The 23,150-nt window shown below is 52.4% G+C and overlaps 1 protein-coding gene across 2 annotated transcripts in view; it reads right to left on the reverse strand.

Moving 5' to 3' along the window:
• Positions 1-23,150, reverse strand: part of cbsa (cystathionine beta-synthase a) — a 37,077-nt gene that overhangs the window by 9,973 nt on the left and 3,954 nt on the right. For both annotated transcript variants that reach the window (XR_013499932.1, XM_078233096.1), the window contains exons 3-11: positions 21,311-21,417; positions 14,424-14,558; positions 14,260-14,339; positions 12,107-12,262; positions 11,443-11,512; positions 11,173-11,264; positions 3,513-3,638; positions 3,267-3,351; positions 2,120-2,225 (exon numbers count right to left, since the gene is read on the reverse strand). Coding sequence is in view for 1 of the 2 variants with exons in the window: in XM_078233096.1 (XP_078089222.1) it covers positions 2,120-2,225; positions 3,267-3,351; positions 3,513-3,638; positions 11,173-11,264; positions 11,443-11,512; positions 12,107-12,262; positions 14,260-14,339; positions 14,424-14,558; positions 21,311-21,417 (957 nt within the window). In the remaining variant the exon portion in view is untranslated. The remainder of the gene's footprint in view (positions 1-2,119; positions 2,226-3,266; positions 3,352-3,512; positions 3,639-11,172; positions 11,265-11,442; positions 11,513-12,106; positions 12,263-14,259; positions 14,340-14,423; positions 14,559-21,310; positions 21,418-23,150) is intronic.

Consider the following 23,150-nt stretch of genomic DNA (forward strand, 5'->3'; position numbering starts at 1 on the left):
TAAAGTGAACAGTATTGTTTCTTGCGCGCTATACAGACAAAGCATACCATTCATAGAGAAGGAAAGGAGTGCAGAATGTAGTGTTACAGTCATAGCTAGGGTGTAGAGAAAGATCAACTCAATGCGAGGTAGGTCCATTCAAAAGTCTGACAGCAGCAGGGAAGAAGCTGTTCTCGAGTCGGTTGGTACGTGACCTCAGACTTTTGTATCTTTTTCCCGAAAGGAAGAAGGTGGAAGAGAGAATGTCCGGGCTGTGTGGGGTCCTTGATTACGCTGGCTGCTTTGCCGAGGCAGCGGGAAGTGTAGACAGAGTCAATGGATAGGAGATTGATTTGAGTGATGGACTGGGCTGTGATACAGCCAGAAAGAATGCTTTCTATGATGCATCTGTAAAAGCTGGAGAGTCATAGCAGACATGCCAAATTTCCTATGTAACTAGCGGGGTGCCACAGGGGTCAGACCTCAGACCACAACTTGTTTACAATCTATATAAATAATCTACAAGCAGGGACAGAGTGTAACATTGGAAATTTTGTGGATGATACTAAAATAGGTGGGAAAGCAGGCGGTGAAGAGGATATAAAGATTTTACAGATGGATATAGATAGGCTAGGAGAATGGGCCAAAATGTGGCAGATGGGAGCTTAATGTGGAGAAGTGTGAGGTTATCCATTTTAACAGAAAAAATAGAAAGGCAAATTATTACCCAAATGGAAGCAGATTCAAAATGCGTCCAGGCAGAGGGATCTGGGTGTCTGTGTTCTGTGCAGAGGGATCTGGGTGTCTGTGTTCTGTGCAGAGGGATCTGGGTGTCTGTGTTCTGTGCAGAGGGATCTGGGTGTCTGTGTTCTGTGCAGAGGGATCTGGGTGTCTGTGTTCTGTGCAGAGGGATCTGGGTGTCTGTGTTCTGTGCAGAGGGATCTGGGTGTCTGTGTTCTGTGCAGAGGGATCTGGGTGTCTGTGTTCGGGGCAGAGGGATCTGGGTGTCTGTGTTCGGGGCAGAGGGATCTGGGTGTCTGTGTTCGGGGCAGAGGGATCTGGGTGTCTGTGTTCGGGGCAGAGGGATCTGGGTGTCTGTGTTCGGGGCAGAGGGATCTGGGTGTCTGTGTTCGGGGCAGAGGGATCTGGGTGTCTGTGTTCGGGGCAGAGGGATCTGGGTGTCTGTGTTCGGGGCAGAGGGATCTGGGTGTCTGTGTTCGGGGCAGAGGGATCTGGGTGTCTGTGTTCGGGGCAGAGGGATCTGGGTGTCTGTGTTCGGGGCAGAGGGATCTGGGTGTCTGTGTTCGGGGCAGAGGGATCTGGGTGTCTGTGTTCGGGGCAGAGGGATCTGGGTGTCTGTGTTCGGGGCAGAGGGATCTGGGTGTCTGTGTTCGGGGCAGAGGGATCTGGGTGTGTGTGTTCGGGGCAGAGGGATCTGGGTGTCTGTGTTCGGGGCAGAGGGATCTGGGTGTCTGTGTTCGGGGCAGAGGGATCTGGGTGTCTGTGTTCATGAATCGCAGAGAGTCGGTATGCAGGTGCAGCATGTAATAAAAAAGGCAAATGAGATGTTGGCATTACTTTTATAGTCCAGTCCCTTTGCAAAGAAGTGTTGTTGCAATTGTACAGGGTGTTGGTGAGACACATCTGGAGTATTGAGTCCAGTTTTGGTCTCCTTATTTGAGGAAGGATGTGGCGGCATTGGAGACAGTTCAGAGGAGGTTCCCCAGGTTGATTCCGGGGATGAAAGGGTTGACGTACAAGGAGAAACAGTTTGGGTTTATACTCACTGGAGTTTAGAAGGATGAGAGAGGATCTAAAACTGAGATGAGGAGGAACTACTTCTCGCAGAGGGTGGTGAATTTGTGGAACTCACTGCCTCATCGCGCGGTGGAGTCTGAATCATTGAATGGTTTCAGGAAGTAGATATATTTTTGTTAAAAGGGATAAGGGGATATGGGGAACAGGTGGGGAGGTGGGTTTGAGACCAGGGAGAGATCAGCCATGATCTGATTGAATGGCGGAGCAGGCTGGAAGGACTGAATTTGCCGATTTCTGCTCCTAATTCCTCTGTTCCTATGTGTGGGGTTGGGTGTACCATGTTGAGTGGTCGGTTCTATGCTGTGGGCAGAGTGGCACTTACATATAGTTGCGGAGGGAATCTGGGAGGATGACCACACAGCGTTGACCTTCCTTCAGATGCCGGGCAGCCTCGAGAGCGATGGAAACGGCACTTCCCGAGCTTCCACCTAGTAATACAATTCCACAAATCAGATCCAGCCCCACCTCACTGCTCCCAACCCCCCGCCAACCCCCCCAGCCCCACCTTACTGCTCCCAACCCCCCTCCCCCACCTACACACCCAGCCCCACCTCCCCCCGCCAACCCACCCAGCCCCACCTTACTGCTCCCAACCCCCCTCCCCCACCTACACACCCAGCCCCACCTCACTGCTCCCAACCCCCCTCCCCCGCCTACCCACCCAGCCCCACCTCACTGCTCCCAACCCCCCTCCCCCACCTCCCCCCGCCAACCCACCCAGCCCCACCTTACTGCTCCCAACCCCCCTCCCCCACCTACACACCCAGCCCCACCTCACTGCTCCCAACCCCCCTCCCCCGCCTACCCACCCAGCCCCACCTCACTGCTCCCAACCCCCCTCCCCCCGCCAACCCACCCAGCCCCACCTCACTGCTCCCAACCCCCCTCCCCCACCTCCCCCCGCCAACCCACCCAGCCCCACCTTACTGCTCCCAACCCCCCTCCCCCCGCCTACCCACCCAGCCCCACCTCACTGCTCCCAACCCCCCTCCCCCACCTACACACCCAGCCCCACCTCACTGCTCCCAACCCCCCTCCCCCACCTACACACCCAGCCCCACCTCCCTCCGCCTACACACCCAGCCCCACCTCACTGCTCCCAACCCCCCTCCCCCACCTACACACCCAGCCCCACCTCCCCCCACCTACACACCCAGCCCCACCTCACTGCTCACAACCCCCCTCCCACCGACCCAGCCCCACCTCACTGCTCCCAACCCCCCTCCCCCACCTACCCACGCAGCCCCACCTCACTGCTCACAACCCCCCTCCCCCACTCCTACCCACCCAGCCCCACCTCACTGTTCCCAACCCCCCTCCCCCACCGTCCCCCTCCTACCCACCCAGCCCCCCCTCACCCACAACCCCCCTCCCCCACCGTCCCCCTCCTACCCACCCAGCCCCCCCTCACCCACAACCCCCCTCCCATCCTCTCCCCCCGCCACACTCCCTCCTCCCCAGTTTCTCACCACAAAGGATCCCCTCCTCTTTGATCAGCTGACGAGCTATTTTAAACGAGTCTTCATCGTTGCTCTTGTACCATTTATCCACAACCTGCAATGGTTAATGACAGTCAGACTCTGACACCACTACCATCCCCCCCACAACCCAGGGGTCACTGGGCAACGATCCAGAGCAGGAACAGAGGTTTGTAAAGGACTGAGAAAGCTTGGATTCAGCCCTGGTTCTGAATGGACACGGTGAGGATTACTTACCGATCGATCCAAAACAGTTGGAATGAAATCATAGCCAATTCCTTCCACTTCATACGAGCTGACATCTGACTGGTTGAGTTCTTCAGGTTCTGCCAGGATGGAACCTTCTGGATCAACTCCAATAATCTGAGGAGATAAAATGATTAGTGCACAGTCAACATCTGAACACAGTGAATGACAGATACACCCATGCAAATCTTCCCCAATCTCAAACCCATCCCCTCTCAACATGCCCATTTTATGGGTACATAACCACAATAGTTATTGGACTAAAATTCCTCAAGTCTGAATTCAAACCCCTGCATAACAAAAGAAACCGTTGGTCTCAGAGATGGAGAAGGTGAAAGTTCCGGATTGCCCTTTCGGGAAAGAAATCTTCCATTCTGATGGAAGATGTGGATAAATGTGAGGTTTCCACTTTGGTAGCAATAATAGGCAGACAGATTATTATTTGAATGGGTGTAAATTGAGAGAGGTGGATACTCAATGAGACCTTGGAATCCTCGTGCATCAGTCGCTGAAAGTAAGCGCGCAGGTACAGCAGGCAGTAAAGAAGACAAATGGTATGTTGGTCTTCATAGCGAGAGGATTTGAGTACAGGGATAGGGATGTTTTGCTGCAATGTACTGGGTGTTAGTGAGGCCACACCTGGAGTATTGTGTGCAGTTTTGGGGCCCTTATAGAAACAGAAAAACTACAGCACAAACAGGCCCTTCGGCTCACAAGTTGTGCCGAACACATCCCTACCTTCTAGACCTACCTATAATCCTCCATCCTATTAAGCTCCATGTACTCATCCAAGAGTCTCTCAAAAGACCCTATTGAGTTCGCCTCCACCACCACTGACGGCAGCCGATTCCACTTGCCCACCACCCTCTGTGAAAAACTTCCCCCTAACATTTCCCCTGTACCTACCCCCCCAGCACCTTAAACCTGTGTCCTCTCGTAGCAGACATTTCCACTCTGGGAAAAAGCCTCTGAGAGTCCACCCGATCTATGCCTCTCAACATCTTATACACCTCTATTAGGTCTCCTCTCATCCTTCGTCTCTCCAAGGAGAAAAGACCGAGCTCCCTCAGGCTATCCTCATAAGGCATGCCACTCAATCCAGGCAACATCCTTGTAAATCTCCTCTGCACCCTTTCAATCTTTTCCACATCCTTCCTATAGTGAGGCGACCAGAACTGAGCACAGTACTCCAAGTGGGGTCTGACAAGGGTCTTATATAGCTGCATCATTATCCCCGGACTCCTAAACTCAATCCCTTGATTGATAAAGGCCAGCACATCATACACCTTCTTAACCACCTCCTCCACCTGCGGAGCCGATTTCAGAGTCCTATGGACCCGGACCCAAAGGTCCTTCTGATCCTCTACAGTACCAAGAGTCTTTCCCTTTATATTGTACTCCTTCATCACATTTGACCGACCAAAATGGACCACGACGCATTTATCTGGGTTGAAGTCCATCTGCCACTTGTCCGCCCAGTCTTGCATCCTATCTATGTCCCTCTGTAACTTCTGACATCCCTCCAGACTATCCACAACCCCACCAACCTTCGTGTCTTCGGCAAACTTACCAACCCATCCCTCCACTTCCTCATCCAGGTCATTTATGAAAATGACAAACAGCAAGGGTCCCAGAACAGATCCCTGGGGCACACCACTGGTGACCGACCTCCATTTAGAAAAAGACCCATCTATACCCACTCTCTGCCTCCTTTGGGCAAGCCAGTTCTGGATCCACCAGGCAGCAGCCCCTTGGATCCCATGCCCTCACTTTTTCGAGAAGCCTTGCATGGGGGATCTCATCGAACGCCTTGCTAAAATCCATATAAACCACATCTACCGCCTTCCCTTCGTCAATGTGTTTAGTCACATTTTCAAAGAACTCCACCAGGCTCGTAAGGCACGATCTGCCCTTGACAAAGCCATGCTGAGTATTCTTGAGCAGACTAAACCTCTCTAAATGCTCATATATCCTGTCCCTCAGGATCTTCTCCATCAGTTTACCAACCACTGAGGTTAGACTCACCGGTCAGTAATTTCCTGGGCTATCCCTATTCCCCTTCTTGAAAATAGGAACCACCTCCGCAATCCTCCAATCCTCCGGCACCTCTCCCGTCTCCATCGACGACGCAAAGATCATCGCCAGAGGCTCTGCAATCTCTTCCCTCGCCTCCCACAGTAACCTGGGGTACATCCCATCCGGACCCGGCGACTTATCTATCTTGATGCCATTCAAAGATTCCAGCACAACCTCTTTCTTAAAGTCCACATACTCAATCCTTTCAGTCCACCGCACGCCCGCAGTACATCCATCCATGTCCTTCTCCTCTGTGAAAACCGAGGCAAAATACTCATTGAGCACCTCTGCCATTTCTACTGGTTCCGTACAGACTTTCCCGCCTTCACCTTTTATAGGGACTATTCCGTCACGTCTCATCCTTTTACTCTTCACATATTTATAGAACGCCTTAGGGTTCTCCTTAATCCTACCTGCCAGGGCCTTCTCGTGACCCCTTCTGGCTCTCCTAATTTCCTTCTTTAGTCCCTTCCTACAAGCCGTATACTCTTCTAAATCCCTATCTTCGCCAAGCTCTCTGAGCCTTTTGTACGCTTTCCTTTTCTTCTCGACTATCTGAGGAAGGATCTCCTTGCTACAAAGGGAGTATAGCAAAGGTTTACCAGGCTGATTCCTGGGATGGCAGGTCTGTCATATGAGGAAAGACCAAGTCAGTTAGGATTATATTCACTGGAGTTTAGAAGAGTGAGAGGGGATCTCAGAAACTTATAAAATTCTAACAGGGTTAGACAGGGTAGATTCAGAAAGAATGTTCCCAATGGTGGGGGAGTCCAGAACTAGGGGTCATAGTTTGAAGATAAGGGGTAAACATTTTAGAACTGAGGTGAGGAGAAATTTCTTCACCCAGAGGGTGGTGAATGTGTGGAATTCACTACCACAGAATGTAGTTGAAGCCACAATGTTGTCTGATTTGAAGAGGAAGTTAGACATCGCTCTTGGGGCTAAAGGGATCAAGGGATATGGGGGGGGGGGGGAAGAGAAGGTGGGATCAGGATATTGAATTTGATGATCAGCCATAATCATAATGAATGGCAGAGCAGGCACAAAGGGCCAAATGGCCTATTCTTGATTCTAATTTTTATGTATGCCACTCACTCAGTCTGTCCAAATCACGCTGAAGCATCTCTGTATCCTCCTCACAGCTCACCCTCCCACCCAACTTTGTATCATCTGCAGATTTGGAGAGAATACATTCAGTTCCCTCTTCCAAATCATTAATATATAATGTAAACAGTTGGGATCCTAGCACAGATCCCTGCGGAACCCCACTAGTCACTGCCTGCCAATCAGAAAATGACCTATTTATGCCAACTCTTTGCTTCCTATCTGCCAACCAGCTTTCTATCCATCTCAAGACATGGTACCTCATGAAAGGTTAATAAGATAAGAGCCCATGGTGTTGGAGGTCATATCTTGGCATGGATAGAGAATTGGCTAATAGAAAGAAAAAAGCAAATGGTGATAAGGGGTTCTTTTTCAGGTTGGCGACTTGTAACCAGTGGGGTCCCACAGGGATCAGTGCTGGGACTGCAACTGTTTACAATATATGTTAAGACTTAGAGGAAAGAAATGAATATACTGTAACCAAACTTGCAGATGACACAAAAATAGGTGGAAAACAAGTTGCGAGAGGGGTACAGTTTACAAAGAGATATTGATAGGTTAAGTAAGTGGGTAAAAAGTTGGTAAATGGAGTATAATGTGGGAATATGTGAAGTTGATTATTTTGGAAGGGAGAACAAAAGAACAGAATATTTAAACGGAGAAAGGGACTTGGGGGTACTTGTGCACAAAACACTGAAAGCTAGCAATCAGGTACAACAGGTAATCAGGAAGGCTAATGGAATGTTGGTCCTTATTTCAGGAGGGTTGGAGTATAAGAATTGGGAAGTCTTGCTGCAACTAGACAACACTGTACAAGAGCATTGAGCAGTTTTGGCCCCCTTATTTAAGGAAAGATATTTCATTGGAGACAGTTCAGATAAGGTTCACTGGGATAATCCCAGTACAGTAAGAAGTCTCACAACACCAGGTTAAAGACCAACAGGTTTATTTGGTAGCAAATCCCGGGATGTTGGATTTATGTCACATTATCAGTAACCCCTACAGCTTTCCCCCTGATCTTGCAGAATCTTACTAGCTGTTCTGTCTGGAGACAATACACATCTCTTTAACCTGTGTTTAATGTTCCCTCCACCCACATTGTCTGTACCTTTAAGACCTGGCTGGCTGTAGAGATTTGCATTCTAATTAGTATTCTGTAACTTGATTTCTGTGTGTCTGTGCACTGTTGGAGAACAGATATCCACTCCATCTGACGAAGGGGCAGCGCTCCGAAAGCTAATGGTATTTGCTACCAAATAAACCTGTTGGACTTTAACCTGGTGTTGTGAGACTTCTTACTGTGCTTACCCCAGTCCAACGCCGGCATCTCCACATCATAATCCCAGTACACAGGGATTGTCTAATGAGGAAAGGTTAAACAGGTTAGAACCATAGAACCATAGAAAATTACAGCTCAGAAACAGGCCTTTTGGCCCTTCTTGTCTGTGCCGAACCATTTTTTGCCTAGTCCCACTGACCTGCACTTGGACCATATCCCTCCACACCCCTCTCATCCATGAACCCGTCCAAGTTTTTCTTAAATGTTAAAAGTGACCCCGCATTTACCACTTTATCCGGCAGCTCATTCCACACTCCCACCACTCTCTGCGTGAAGAAGCCCCCCCTAATATTCCCTTTAAACTTTTCTCCTTTCACCCTTAACCCATGCCCTCGGGTTTTTTTCTCCCCTAGCCTCAGCGGAAAAAGCCTGCTTGCATTCACTCTATCTATACCCATCAAAATCTTATACACCTCTATCAAATCTCCCCTCAATCTTCTGCGCTCCAGGGAATAAAGTCCCAACCTATTCAATCTCTCTCTGTAACTCAGCTTCTCAAGTCCTGGCAACATCCTTGTGAACCTTCTCTGCACTCTTTCAACCTTATTTACATCCTTCCTGTAACTAGGTGACCAAAGGTTGGGGACTCTACTCATTGGAGTTTAGAAGAATGAGAGGTGATTTCATTGTAACATAGAGGATTCTTAAGGAGCTTGATAGGGTAAATACTGAGGATATTTCTCTTTATAGGACAGTGTAGGACCAGAGGACATAGAAAATAAATTCCTCTCCATCTCGGGTCTTAAACTGGCACCTCTTTATTCTGGGACTGAGGGGGTTGAGTGTCTTTGGAGCTCCTTGCCACAGAGAGCTGTGGGGCAGAGTCCTTGTGTATGTTTAAGGCTGAGAGAGATAGATTCTTGATCATTAAGGGAGTCAGGGTTATGGGCATAGGGTGGGAAAGTGGACGCAAGGAAAGTCGGATCAGCCACAATCCTATGGAATGGCGGAGAGTTATCCATTGTGGCTGACATGCAACTGCAGACCCCCAGCGGTGTGGCTCACCCTTCACCCACTGGGCTTGTTCAGGTTAAAACGTTTAACACCAGACTTTAACCTGGTGCTGTTAAACTTTTTACTGTTTACCCCAGTCCAACGCCGGCATCTCCACATCCTGGTCAGGTTGCTCAGAGCTCAGTTAATGAAGGGTCAGAAATACAATCTGAGCCAGCAACATCCCAACCCCTTCCCCAACCCCCACCCTGCTCCCTCACCCCAACCCCTTCCCCCACCCCAAACCCCACCCTGCTCCCTCACCCCAACCCCTTCTCCCACCCCTTCCCCCACCCTGCTCCCTCACCCCAACCCCTTCTCCCACCCCTTCCCCCACCCTGCTCCCTCACCCCAACCCCTTCCCCCACCCCAACCCCCACCCTGCTCCCTCACCCCAACCCCTTCCCCCACCCCAAACCCCACCCTGCTCCCTCACCCCAACCCCTTCTCCCACCCCTTCCCCCACCCTGCTCCCTCACCCCAACCCCTTCCCCCACCCCAAACCCCACCCTGCTCCCTCACCCCAACCCCTTCCCCCACCCCAAACCCCAACCCCCACCCTGCTCCCTCACCCCAACCCCTTCCCCCACCCCAAACCCCACCCTGCTCCCTCACCCCAACCCCTTCCCCCACCCCTTCCCCCACCCTGCTCCCTCACCCCAACCCCTTCCCCCACCCTGCTCCCTCACCCCAACCCCTTCCCCCACCCTGCTCCCTCACCCCAACCCCTTCCCCCACCCTGCTCCCTCACCCCAACCCCTTCCCCCACCCCAAACCCTTCCCCCACCCCAAACCCTTCCCCCACCCTGCTCCCTCACCCCAACCCCTTCCCCCACCCCAAACCCCAACCCTGCTCCCTCACCCCAACCCCTTCCCCCACCCCAAACCCCACCCTGCTCCCTCACCCCAACCCCTTCCCCCACCCCAAACCCCACCCTGCTCCCTCACCCCAACCCCTTCCCCCACCCCAACCCCCACCCTGCTCCCTCACCCCAACCCCTTCCCCCACCCCAAACCCCACCCTGCTCCCTCACCCCAACCCCTTCCCCCACCCTGCTCCCTCACCCCAACCCCTTCCCCCACCCCAACCCCCACCCTGCTCCCTCACCCCAACCCCTTCCCCCACCCCAAACCCCAACCCCCACCCTGCTCCCTCACCCCAACCCCCACCCTGCTCCCTCACCCCAACCCCTTCCCCCACCCCAACCCCTTCCCCCACCCTGCTCCCTCACCCCAACCCCTTCCCCCACCCCAAACCCCAACCCCTTCCCCCACCCCAAACCCTTCCCCCACCCTGCTCCCTCACCCCAACCCCTTCCCCCACCCCAAACCCCAACCCTGCTCCCTCACCCCAACCCCTTCCCCCACCCCAAACCCCACCCTGCTCCCTCACCCCAACCCCTTCTCCCACCCCTTCCCCCACCCTGCTCCCTCACCCCAACCCCTTCCCCCACCCCAACCCCCACCCTGCTCCCTCACCCCAACCCCTTCCCCCACCCCAAACCCCAACCCCCACCCTGCTCCCTCACCCCAACCCCCACCCTGCTCCCTCACCCCAACCCCTTCCCCCACCCCACCTCACCCCAACCCCTTCCCCCACCCCAAACCCCAACCCCTTCCCCCACCCCAAACCCTTCCCCCACCCCAACCCCTTCCCCCACCCCAAACCCCAACCCTGCTCCCTCACCCCAAACCCTTCCCCCACCCCAAACCCTTCCCCCACCCCAAACCCTCACCCCAAACCACCCCCCCACACCCCAACCCCTTCCCCCACCCTGCTCCCTCACCCCAAACCACCCCCCCACACCCCAACCCCTTCCCCCACCCTGCTCCCTCACCCCAAACCACCCTCCCCTACACCCTGACCTCCTCCCCCACCTCACACCCCCCTGACCCTCACCCCCTCCTCTGTTCCCTCATCCCCAAACCACCCCCAGCCCTCACCCCAAACTTCCCCGCCCCCCCCAACCCAACTCTCACCCCAAAACCACACCCCCTCCGACCCTCCCCGCAAACCACCCCTCCGACACTCACCCCAAAACCACCAATCCCCCGACCCCTCCCTGACAGCTGGGGCAGTCTCCCGCCACCCACCCCCCCACCTTCCCCGGACCCGACAGCTGGGACAGTTCTCCTTACCTGACAGCTGGGACAGTTCTCCTTCAGTTTCCTGGCAATTCCGGTGATCGTTCCTCCAGTCCCGGCTCCCGCCACAAACATGTCGACTTTCCCTACATAGGCAACAAGAGGAGGAATAGGATTGGAGAGACAAACTCCCCCCCCCGCCCCACCCCCTGGATCCCCCACCCCACCCTACCCCCAGGGTCACCCACCCAACAGTCCTGGGATAACCCTCGCCCCAATCCGTGCCCGCGCCCTCCCCCGCGTTCCACAAAACAGAAGCCATACCAGCACACTGCCTGAGAATCTCTTCTGCGGTTTGGTCGTAATGAACCAGTGGGTTAGCAGGATTGCGATACTGGAAAGGAAGAGGCAAGTGTGAGACCCAGAGCTCAAATCTCCAAAATCACTCATCCCTTCCCCTGAAAACAGACAGTAACTCCAGAGAGAACATTCCACACCCCCATCCCTGCATTAAGAACAGTACAGCACAGGAACAGGCCCTTCGGCCCTCCAAGGCCGTGCCGATCATGATGCCCTAACTAAACTAAACTGCCCTCACTCGGTCCGTATCCCTCTATTTCCTCCCTATTCATGTACCCATCCAGATGCCTCTTAAATGTTGCGAATGTGCTGCTTCCACCACCTCCTCTGGCAGCGTGTTCCAGGCATCCACCGCTCTGAAAAACTTCCCCCGCACATCTCCCTTAAACCTTTCCCCTCTCACCTTGAACCTGTGCCCCCTTGTAATTGACACTTCCACCCTGGGGAAAAGCCTCTGACTATCCACCCTGTCTATGCCTCTCAGTGTGTAGACCTCGATCAGGTCTCCCCTCAGCCTCCGTCTTTCCAGTGAAAGGCAAGTGATTGGATGAACTAGATTCTAGATTAAAAAGCCATTTAGTGTCAGTGATTGGCTGAAATTTACAGAGATGGAGATGATTGGATGTACCTGATCCAGGATACAGGAGTTTGGGATTTCACTCTTCAGTCTCCAGATTTCACTCTTCAGTCTCCAGGCAACCCCAACGTGAGACTCCGGGGAGTCAAAGCTCGCGCCGTTTGGTGTTCGAACTATCTCTGCACCAAGAGCTCGTAACACATCAACCTTCAGAGAACAAACAGCAGCTCAACAAACCGAACATCGAGAGGAGCAAAACATCTGGAGGACAAGCGGCAGGCCGGACACAGAGGGGAGGGGGCCGGACGCAGAGGGGAGGGGGCCGGACGCAGAGGGGAGGGGGCCGGACGCAGAGGGGAGGGGGCCGGACGCAGAGGGGAGGGGGCCGGACGCAGAGGGGAGGGGGCCGGACGCAGAGGGGAGGGGGCCGGACGCAGAGGGGAGGGGGCCGGACGCAGAGGGGAGGGGGCCGGACGCAGAGGGGAGGGGGCCGGACGCAGAGGGGAGGGGGCCGGACGCAGAGGGGAGGGGGCCGGACGCAGAGGGGAGGGGGCCGGACGCAGAGGGGAGGGGGCCGGACGCAGAGGGGAGGGGGCCGGACGCAGAGGGGAGGGGGCCGGACGCAGAGGGGAGGGGGCCGGACGCAGAGGGGAGGGGGCCGGACGCAGAGGGGAGGGGGCCGGACGCAGAGGGGAGGGGGCCGGACGCAGAGGGGAGGGGGCCGGACGCAGAGGGGAGGGGGCCGGACGCAGAGGGGAGGGGGCCGGACGCAGAGGGGAGGGGGCCGGACGCAGAGGGGAGGGGGCCGGACGCAGAGGGGAGGGGGCCGGACGCAGAGGGGAGGGGGCCGGACGCAGAGGGGAGGGGGCCGGACGCAGAGGGGAGGGGGCCGGACGCAGAGGGGAGGGGGCCGGACGCAGAGGGGAGGGGGCCGGTCTTGTGGCAGAGACTGGATTGGAGCACAATTTCAAAATAAGGGGAATTAGATGAGGAGGAATGTTTTCCTCGGAGGGTGGTTGGAATTCACTCCCAGCAGAGAGCGCGGATCACTGAATATATTCAACCGAGTGTGATAGAGAGAGTGAAGCATTATGGGAGAGAGCCAGGAGAGGGCAGGGGGGGGGGGGGGACAGGGGGAGGCAGGGGCTAGACCCACAATTAGACCAGCAATAATGGAGCATCAACTGGCTTGAGGGGCCAAATGGCGACTGCCCTCCTCCCATTGTTAACCGTCTATTGGAGGCTTCACAGGAAGGTTAACATGGAAAAACGACAGCATCATCAATAATAAAAGCAAATTCTGAAACTGCTGGGCACACTCAGCAAGGCCTGGCAGTGTCTGTGGAGAGTGAAACATTAAACTGATGGAGGGGGTGAAGGAAAATAGATCATGAATAAGTAGAGGGACCCGAGGAGAAATAAGGGACAAGAGGCTCTGCATCCAGACAAAGGCACTGCTGGAGACGGTGTTAGAATCAAAGGCAAGTGTTAACATTGGCAAAAACTCACGGGGCCCACACACACCGACCCTCACCGGGGCATGGAGCTCACACACACCGACCCTCACCGGGGCACGGAGCTCACACACACCGACCCTCACCGGGGCACGGAGCCCACACACACCGACCCTCACCAGGGCACGGAGCTCACACACCGACCCTCACCGGGGCATGGAGCTCACACACCGACCCTCACCAGGGCACGGAGCCCACACACACCGACCCTCACCGGGGCACGGAGCTCACACACCGACCCTCACCAGGGCACGGAGCCCACACACACCGACCCTCACCAGGGCACGGAGCCCACACACACCGACCCTCACCAGGGCACGGAGCCCACACACCGACCCTCACCGGGGCACGGAGCCCACACACACCGACCCTCACCGGGGCACGGAGCCCACACACACCGACCCTCACCAGGGCACGGAGCTCACACACCGACCCTCACCGGGGCACGGGGCCCACACACACCGACCCTCACCGGGGCACGGGTCCCACACACACCGACCCTCACCGGGGTACGGGTCCCACACACACCGACCCTCACCGGGGTACGGGTCCCACACACACCGACCCTCACCGGGGTACGGGTCCCACACACACCGACCCTCACCGGGGTACGGGTCCCACACACACCGACCCTCACTGGGGTACGGGTTCCACACACACCGACCCTCACTGGGGTACAGGAGTTTTTACCTTCTCCATGCTCATCTTCTCTGGAAGGACAATGATGCAACGATATCCTTTGACAGCAGCAGCCAGAGCCAGTCCAATGCCTGTGGTGAACACACAGATTATTAGTGAGGCTGTATTGGTGTCAGGGGAGGAGTCACAGGCGAGGGGACAGTATGACAACGTACCTGTGTTGCCAGAAGTAGGTTCAATGATGGTGTCGCCTGGTTTCAGTTGTCCGGATTTCTCAGCATCTTCTACCATGCGCAGGGCGATCCGATCTTTCACACTGCCACCAGCATTGAAATATTCACACTTTACCACTGGAACACAACAAATCGTCATCAATGCAGCAAGATTCGTTACAGCCAGTCACCCAGTGTGTGCCTGACGTCCAACAACAGCAGGCAAGAGGACGAGTGCGTGGGGATTTAAACCCACCTCCCTCACTGGGGGGTGGGGAAGGGTCTGAGTCCCAAACCACTGTACAGCCCCGCAATTCAAGCCCAGGGCTGGGGTTGAAGGTCATTGGACCCAATACCCAAAGTCTGAGAGAACCACCCACAAAACCCAGCATAGAAACGCAGGTTGATCAGGTAGAGTTTTGATTTATTCATTCATGGGATGTGGGTGTCGCTGGCTAGGCCAGTATTTATTGCCCATCTCTAGTTGCCCTTGAGAAGGGGTTGGGGAGCTTCCTTCTTGAATCGCTGCAGTCCATGTGGTGTAGGTACACCCATAGTGCTGTTAGGGAGGGAGTTCCAGGATTTTGACCCAGTGACTGCGAAGGAATGGCAATATATTTCCTAGTCAGGATGGTGAGGTCTTAGCTATGAGGAGAGATTGGGTAGACTGGGGTTGTTCTCCTTGGAAAGACGGAGAATGAGGGGAGATCTAATAGAGGTGTACAAGATTATGAAGGGTATCGATAGGGTGAACAGTGGGAAGCTTTTTCCCAGGTTGGAGGTGACGATCACGAGGGTCACGGGCTCAAGCTGAGAGGGGCGAAGTATAACTCAGACATCAGAGGGACGTTTTTTTACACAGAGGGTGGTGGGGGCCTGGAATGCGCTGCCGAGTAGGGTGGTGGAGGCAGGCACGCTGACATCGTTTAAGACTTACCTGGATAGTAACATGAGCAGCCTGGGAATGGAGGGATACAAACGATTGGTCTAGTTGGACCAAGGAGCGGCACAGGCTTGGAGGGCCGAAGGGCCTGTTTCCTGTGCTGTACTGTTCTTTGTGAGTGACTTGGAGGGGGACTTGCAGGTGGTGTCCCAGGTATCTGCTGCCCTTGTCCTTCTAGATGGAAGTGGTTGTGGGTTTGGAAGGTGTTGTTGAAGGAGCCTTGGGGAGTTCTTGCAGTGGATCCTGTAGATATGATGTCGACAATATTCCATAGGACAGCATTGACAACTTGAGCTCCAAAGCCATCTAGTTCACTGATGTCCTTTAGGGAAGGAAATCTGCCGCCCTAACCTAGTCTGGCCTACATGTGAATCCAGCAATGTGGTTGATTCTCAACTGCCCTTGGACAACTAGGGATGGGCAATAAATGCTGGCCAGCCAGCAATGCCCGTGTTCCACAAATGAATAAATAAAAACTTGCCGCTCCTCTCGCCAAACTCTTCCAGTACAGCTACAACACTGGCATCTACCCAACAATGTGGAAAATTGCCCAGGTATGTCCTGTACACAAGAAACAGGACAAATCCAACCCGCCAATTACCGCCCAGTCTACTCTCGAGCATCAGTAAAGTGATGGAAGGGGTCATCAACAGCGCTATCAAGCAGCACCTGCTCAGCAATAACCTGCTCAGTGAGGCCCAGTTTGGGTATCGCCAGGGTCACTCAGCTCCTGACCTCATTACAGCCTTGGTTCAAACATGGACAAAAGAGCTGAATTCCAGAGGTGAGGTGAGAGTGACAGCCTTCGACATCAAGGCAGCATTCGACCGAGTGTGGCATCAAGGAGCCCTAGTGAAACTGGAATCAGTGGGTATCAGGGGGCAAACTCTCCGCTGGTTGGAGTCATACCTGGTACAGAGGAAGATGGTTGTGGTTGTGGAGGGTCAGTCATCTCAGCTCCAGGACATCTCTGCAGGAGTCCCTCAGGGGAGTGTCCGAGGCCCAATCATCTTCAGCTGCTTCATCAATGACCTTCCCTCCATCATAAGGGGGGATGTTCACTGATGATTGCACAATGTTCAGCACCATTCGCAGCTTCTCAGATACTGAAGCTGTCCATGTTCAAATGCAGCAAGACCTGGACAATATCCAGGCTTGGGCTGACAAGTGACAAATAACATTCACGCCACACAAGAGCCAGGCAATGACCATCTCTAAAGTGTGAAACTAATCATTGGGAATGCCGTTGAATGTCAAAGGGCATCACTGAATCCCCACTATCAACACCTTACCACTGGCCAGAAATGGAAGTGAACTGGGCTGGCCATATAAACAGTGGCTACAAGAGCAGGTCAGAGGCTGGGAATCCTGCGGCGAGTAACTCACCTCATGACTCCCCAAAGCCTATCCACCATCTACAAGGCACAGATCAGCAGTGTGATGGAATATGCTGCACTTGCCTGGATGGAGCAGCTCCAAACACCACAAGACGTAGGAGCAGAAGTAAGCCATTCGGCCCATTTATTTGGCTCTGCCATTCAATGAGATCATGTCTTTCTCCATTTAAATAGTAATCAGCTCCTTTATTTTTCCTACCAAAGTGAGTAACTTCAAGTTTTCCTGCATTATATTCCATCTGCAAAGTTTTTGTCCACTGTCCTTATCTGTCTATACCACTCTGTAGGTTCTTTGTATTATCCTCAGCACTTGCCTTCCCATCTATCTCTGTGTCATCCACAAACCTGGCAACAGTACATTCACTTCCCTCGTCCAAGTCATTAATATTGTAAATAACTGTGGCCCTAGCACTGATCCCTGTGCAACCCCACTAGTTACAGGTTGCCATCCTGAAAATGCCCCTCTTATCCCAACTCTCTTCCATTAGTTAACCAATCCTCTGTCCATGCTAACACTCAAGAAACTCGACAATATCCAGGACAAAGAACCCCTTTTGATTGGTACCCCATCTGCCACCTTAAACATTCAATCCCTCCACCACCCACGCTCAGTAGCAGCAGTGTGTACCATCTACAAGATGCACTGCAGAAACTCACCAAGGTTCCTTAGAACATAGAACATTACAGCGCAGTACAGGCCCTTCGGCCCTCGATGTTGCACCAACCAGTGAAACCAATCTAAAGCCCATCTAACCTACACTATTCCAATATCATCCATGTGTTTATCCAATGACCATTTAAATGCCCTTAATGTTGGCGAGTCCACAACTGTTGCAGGCAGGGCATTCCACACCCGTACTACTCTCCGAGTGAAGAACCTACCCCTGACATCTGTCCTATATCTATCACCCCTCAATTTAAAGCTATGTCCCCTCGTGCTAGCCATCACCATCCAAGGAAAAAGGCTCTCACTGTCCACCCTATCTAATCCTCTGATCATCTTGTATGCCTCTATTAAGTCACCTCTTAACCTTCTCTCTAACGAAAACAGCCTCAAGTCCCTCAGCCATTCCTCACAAGACCTTCCCACCATACCAGACAACATCCTGGTAAATCTCCTCTGCATCCTTTCCAATGCTTCCACATCCTTCCTATAATGCGGCGACCAGAACTGTACGCAATACTCCAAGTGCAGCCGCACCAGAGTTTTGTACAGCTGCAACATGACCTCATGGCTCCGAAACTCAATCCCTCTACCAATAAAAGCTAACACACCGTACGCCTTCTTAACAACCCTATCAACCTGGGTGCCAACTTTCAGGGATCTATGCACATGGACACCCAGATCCCTCTGTTCATCCACACTACCAAGTATCTTACCATTAGCCCAGTACTCTGTATTCCTGTTACTCCTTCCAAAGTGAATCACCTCACACTTTTCCGCATTAAACTCCATTTGTCACCTCTCAGCCCAGCTCTGCAGCTTATCTATGTCCCTCTGTAACCTGCCACTTCCCTCCGCACTGTCTACAACTCCACCGACTTTAGTGTCATCCGCAAATTTACTAACCCATCCTTCTACACCCTCATCCAGGTCATTTATTAAAATGACAAACAGCAGTGGCCCCAAAACAGATCCTTGCGGTACAGCACTAGTAACTGAACTCCAGGATGAACATTTCCCATCAACCACCACCCTCTGTCTTCTTACAGTTAGCCAATTTCTGATCCAAACCACTAAATCACCCTCAATCCCATGTGTCCGTATTTTCTGCAATAGCTTACCGTGGGGAACCTTATCAAACGCTTTGCTGAAATCCATATACACCACATCAACTGCTTTACCCTTATCCATCTCTTTGGTCACCTTCTCAAAGAACTCAATAAGGTTTGTGAGGCACGACCTACCCTTCACAAAACCGTGCTGACTATCCCTAATCAAATTATTCCTTTCCAGGTGATTATAAATCCTATCTCTTATAATCCTTTCCAATACTTTGCCCACAACATAAGTAAGGCTCACCGGTCTATAATTACCAGGGTTGTCCCTACTCCCCTTCTTGAACAAGGGGACAACATTTGCTATCCTCCAGTCTTCTGGCACTATTCCTGTAGACAATGACGACACAAAGATCAAAGCCAAAGGCTCTGCAATCTCCTCTCTAGCCTCCCAGAGAATCCTAGGATAAATCCCATCTGGCCCAGGGGACTTGTCTATTTTCACACTTTCCAGAATTGCTAACACCTCCTCCTTATGAACCTCAATCCCGTCTAGTCCAATAGCCTGTATCTCAGTATTCTCCTCGACAACAATGTCTTTTTCCTGTGTGAATATTGACAAAGAATATTCATTTAGTGCCTCTCCTATCTCTTCAGACTCCACGCACAACTTCCCATACTGTCCTTGACTGGCCCTAATCTTACCCTAGTCATTCTTTTATTCCTAACATACCTATAGAAAGCTTTAGGGTTTTCCTTGATCCTACCTGCCAAAGACTTCTCATGTCCCCTCCTGGCTCTTCTTAGCTCTCTCTTTAGGTCCTTCCTGGCTAACTTGTAACTCTCAAGCGCCCTAACTGAGCCTTCACGCCTTCATCTTTACGCAAGTCTCCTTCTTCCTCTTCACAAGAGATTAAACTTCTTTTGTAAACCACAGTTCCCTCACTCGAACACTTCCTCCCTGCCTGACAGATACATACTTATCAAGGACACGCAGTAGCTGTTCCTTGTACAAGCTCCACATCTCAATTGTGCCCATCCCCTGCAGTTTCCTTCCCCATCCTATGCATCCTAAATCTCGCCTAATTGCATCATAATTTCCTTTCCCCCAGCTATAACTCTTGCCCTGCAGTATATACCTATCCTTTTCCATCGCTAAAGGGAACGTAACTAAATTGTGGTCACTGTCACCAAAGTGCTCCCCTACCTCCAAATCTAACACCTGGCCTGGTTCATTACCCAGTACCAAATCCAATGTGGCCTCGCCTCTTGCTGGCCCATCTACATACTGTGTCAGGAAACCCTCCTGCACACATTGGACAAAAACCGACCCCTCTAAAGTACTCGAACTATAGCTTTTCCAGTCAATATTTGTAAAGTTAAAGTCCCCCATAACAACTGCCCTGTTACTTTCGCTCCTATCCAGAATCATCTTTGTAATCTTTTCCTCTACATTTCTGGAACTTTTGGAGGCCTATAGAAAACTCCCAACAGGGTGACCTCTCCTTTCCTGTTTCTAACCTCAGTAGACGAGTCCTCAAACGTCCTTTGTGCCACCGTAATACTGTCCTTGACTAAATGCCACACCTTCCAAACCCACGACAACTTCCATCTGGAAGGACAAGAGCAGTAGATACCTGGGAACACCCCCACCTGGAGATTCCCCTCCAAGCCACTCACCATCCAGACTTGGAAATATATCACCATTCCTTCACTGTCACAGGGTCAAAATTCTGAACACCCTCCCTAACAGCACAGTAGGTGTGCCTACACCAGGGACTGCAGCGGTTCAAGGCGGCGGCTCACCACCACCTTAAGGGCAATTGGGGATGGGTAATAAATGCTGGCCAGCCAGCAACACCCATGCCCTGTAAATGAAAAGAAAAATCTACTTACTGAGACTAGCTTTAAATCCAGAATTAATTGAATTCAGAAACAAGGAGGCCATTCAGCCCTTCCACCCTGATCCCACCGTTCAACAAGATGATCACTAACCTGATTGTGGCCTCTTTCCTGCAGGCCTTCCCTACAGCCAGCATAATTAAGGACCCCACACACCCCGGACATTCTCTCTTCCATCTTCTTCCATTGGGGAAAAGATACAAAAGTCTGAGGTCACGTACCAACCGACTCAAGAACAGCTTCTTCCCTGCTGCTGTCAGACTTTTGAATGGACCTACCTTGCATTAAGTTGATCTTTCTCTGCACCCTAGCTATGACTTTAAGACTACGTTCTGCACTCTCTCCTTTCCTTCTCTATGAACGGTATGCTTTGTCTGTATAGCTCGCAAGAAACAATACTTTTCACTACATGTTAATACATGTGACAATAATAAATCAAATCCTTCTACATCAGCTGGGGAATTTAAATTCAGCCACGAAGTATAAAGCTAGTCTCAATAATGGTGACCATGAAACTATTAGTTATTATAAAATTCCATCTGGTTCACTAACGTTCTTCAGGGAAGGAAATCTGCCGTCCTTACCCGGTCTGGCCTACATCCGACTCCAGAGCCACAGCAATGTGGGTGACTCTCAGCTGCTGAGTAAGAAACTCAGTTCAAGGGCAATAAATGTTGGCCCAGCCAACATTATCCATCGAGATGTGAGCAAATGAAACCAATTTACCCAGTGAGGCTTCACTCAACAGCCTTAACTAAGACGACTAAAAGCATGCCTAGTGTTGCGGGAACAGCTTTACTTTGACACTCCAGCCCCCAGTATTAAAGCCAACATCCCATTTGCCTTGCTAGCTACATAATAACTTCAATTCTACGCTGAGCATGTCCAGGTTTCTCAGAAGGGGTTGATCTCTCGCTGCAGATACTTACAGAGTTCACACTTGAGACCGTAAGTGCGAGCGATCTTGTTCAGACGAACCAATGGGGTGTTTCCAATTTTGCCGAGAATATTGGGCAGGATGTCAGGAGCCGGTGACCTACAAGAAAAACGGACCAATCAGAAACAGCATTCACCAACTGTTACAGAATAGGAGGCCATTCAGCCCAGCACATCCTGCTGCCCCTTCCTCCACCCAAGAATTCCCTGTCCTACTCCCAGGATCATCCTTCTGTAGGATGTCCTTCCTATTGTAGAGAGTCATCTCCACTCAATCTTTTAATTAAACTGGGTTTTAGGCTCAGGACCTTCTGGTCACAGAGGAATTAAGGGCTATGGGGAGAGAGCGGGTAAATGGAGTTGAAATCAACCATGATTGAATGGTGGAGTGGACTCGATGGGCCGAATGGCCTTACTTCCGCTCCTATGTCTTATGGTCTTATTTCTTATTTCTCGAGGACGGGAGTTGTGGCAAAAATGAGGGAGGGAGCGAGGGGACTGGGAAAGGCCGGATAACACAAGCACATGTTGGCTATGAGCCAATTAGGAGGATTAGGGTGGAGGGCAAGGGACCAATCAGATTCTGCCACAAGTTTCAACATAATTGGACAAGGAAAAGTCAAGCCTCCAGCTAAAAATAAACCAGTCTAAAAATATCCAGAATGCAGTGTGACCAAAAACACCTGGCACCTCCTGATAGAGGGAGAGAGAAACACAACCCAGAGTGTCGGTCATTACCACAAATTAGAACATAGAACATAGAACATAGAACATTACAGCGCAGAACAGGCCCTTCGGCCCACGATGTTGCACCGACCAGTTAAAAAAAAACTGTGACCCTCCAACCTAAACCAATTTCTTTTCGTCCATGAACCTATCTACGGATCTCTTAAACGCCCCCAAGCTAGGCGCATTTACTACTGATGCTGGCAGGGCATTCCAATCCCTCACCACCCTCTGGGTAAAGAACCTACCCCTGACATCGGTTCTATAACTACCCCCCCTCAATTTAAAGCCATGCCCCCTCGTGCTGGATTTCTCCATCAGAGGAAAAAGGCTATCACTATCCACCCTATCTAAACCTCTAATCATCTTATATGTTTCAATAAGATCCCCTCTTAGCTGCCGCCTTTCCAGCGAATTATACAATGTCCACACACACACTGACTCTCGCTGGGGTACAGGTTCCACACACACTGACTCTCACTGGGGTACGGGTCCCACACACACTGACCCTCACTGGGGTACGGGTCCCACACACACTGACCCTCACTGGGGTACGGGTCCCACACACACTGACCCTCACTGGGGTACGGGTCCCACACACACTGACTCTCACTGGGGTACGGGTTCCACACACACTGACTCTCACTGGGGTACGGGTTCCACACACACTGACTCTCACTGGGGTACGGGTTCCACACACACTGACCCTCACTGGGGTACGGGTTCCACACACACTGACTCTCACTGGGGTACGGGTTCCACACACACTGACCCTCACTGGGGTACGGGTCCCACACACACTGACCCTCACTGGGGTACGGGTTCCACACACACTGACTCTCACTGGGGTTCGGGTTCCACACACACTGACCCTCACTGGGGTACGGGTTCCACACACACTGACTCTCACTGGGGTACGGGTCCCACACACACTGACTCTCACTGGGGTACGGGTTCCACACACACTGACTCTCACTGGGGTACGGGTCCCACACACACTGACTCTCACTGGGGTACGGGTCCCACACACACTGACTCTCACTGGGGTACGGGTTCCACACACACACTGACTCTCACTGGGGTACGGGTCCCACACACACTGACTCT

This window comes from Mustelus asterias, chromosome 17 (genome assembly GCF_964213995.1).
Source record: "Mustelus asterias chromosome 17, sMusAst1.hap1.1, whole genome shotgun sequence".
NCBI classification, from domain to species: Eukaryota; Metazoa; Chordata; class Chondrichthyes; order Carcharhiniformes; family Triakidae; genus Mustelus; species Mustelus asterias.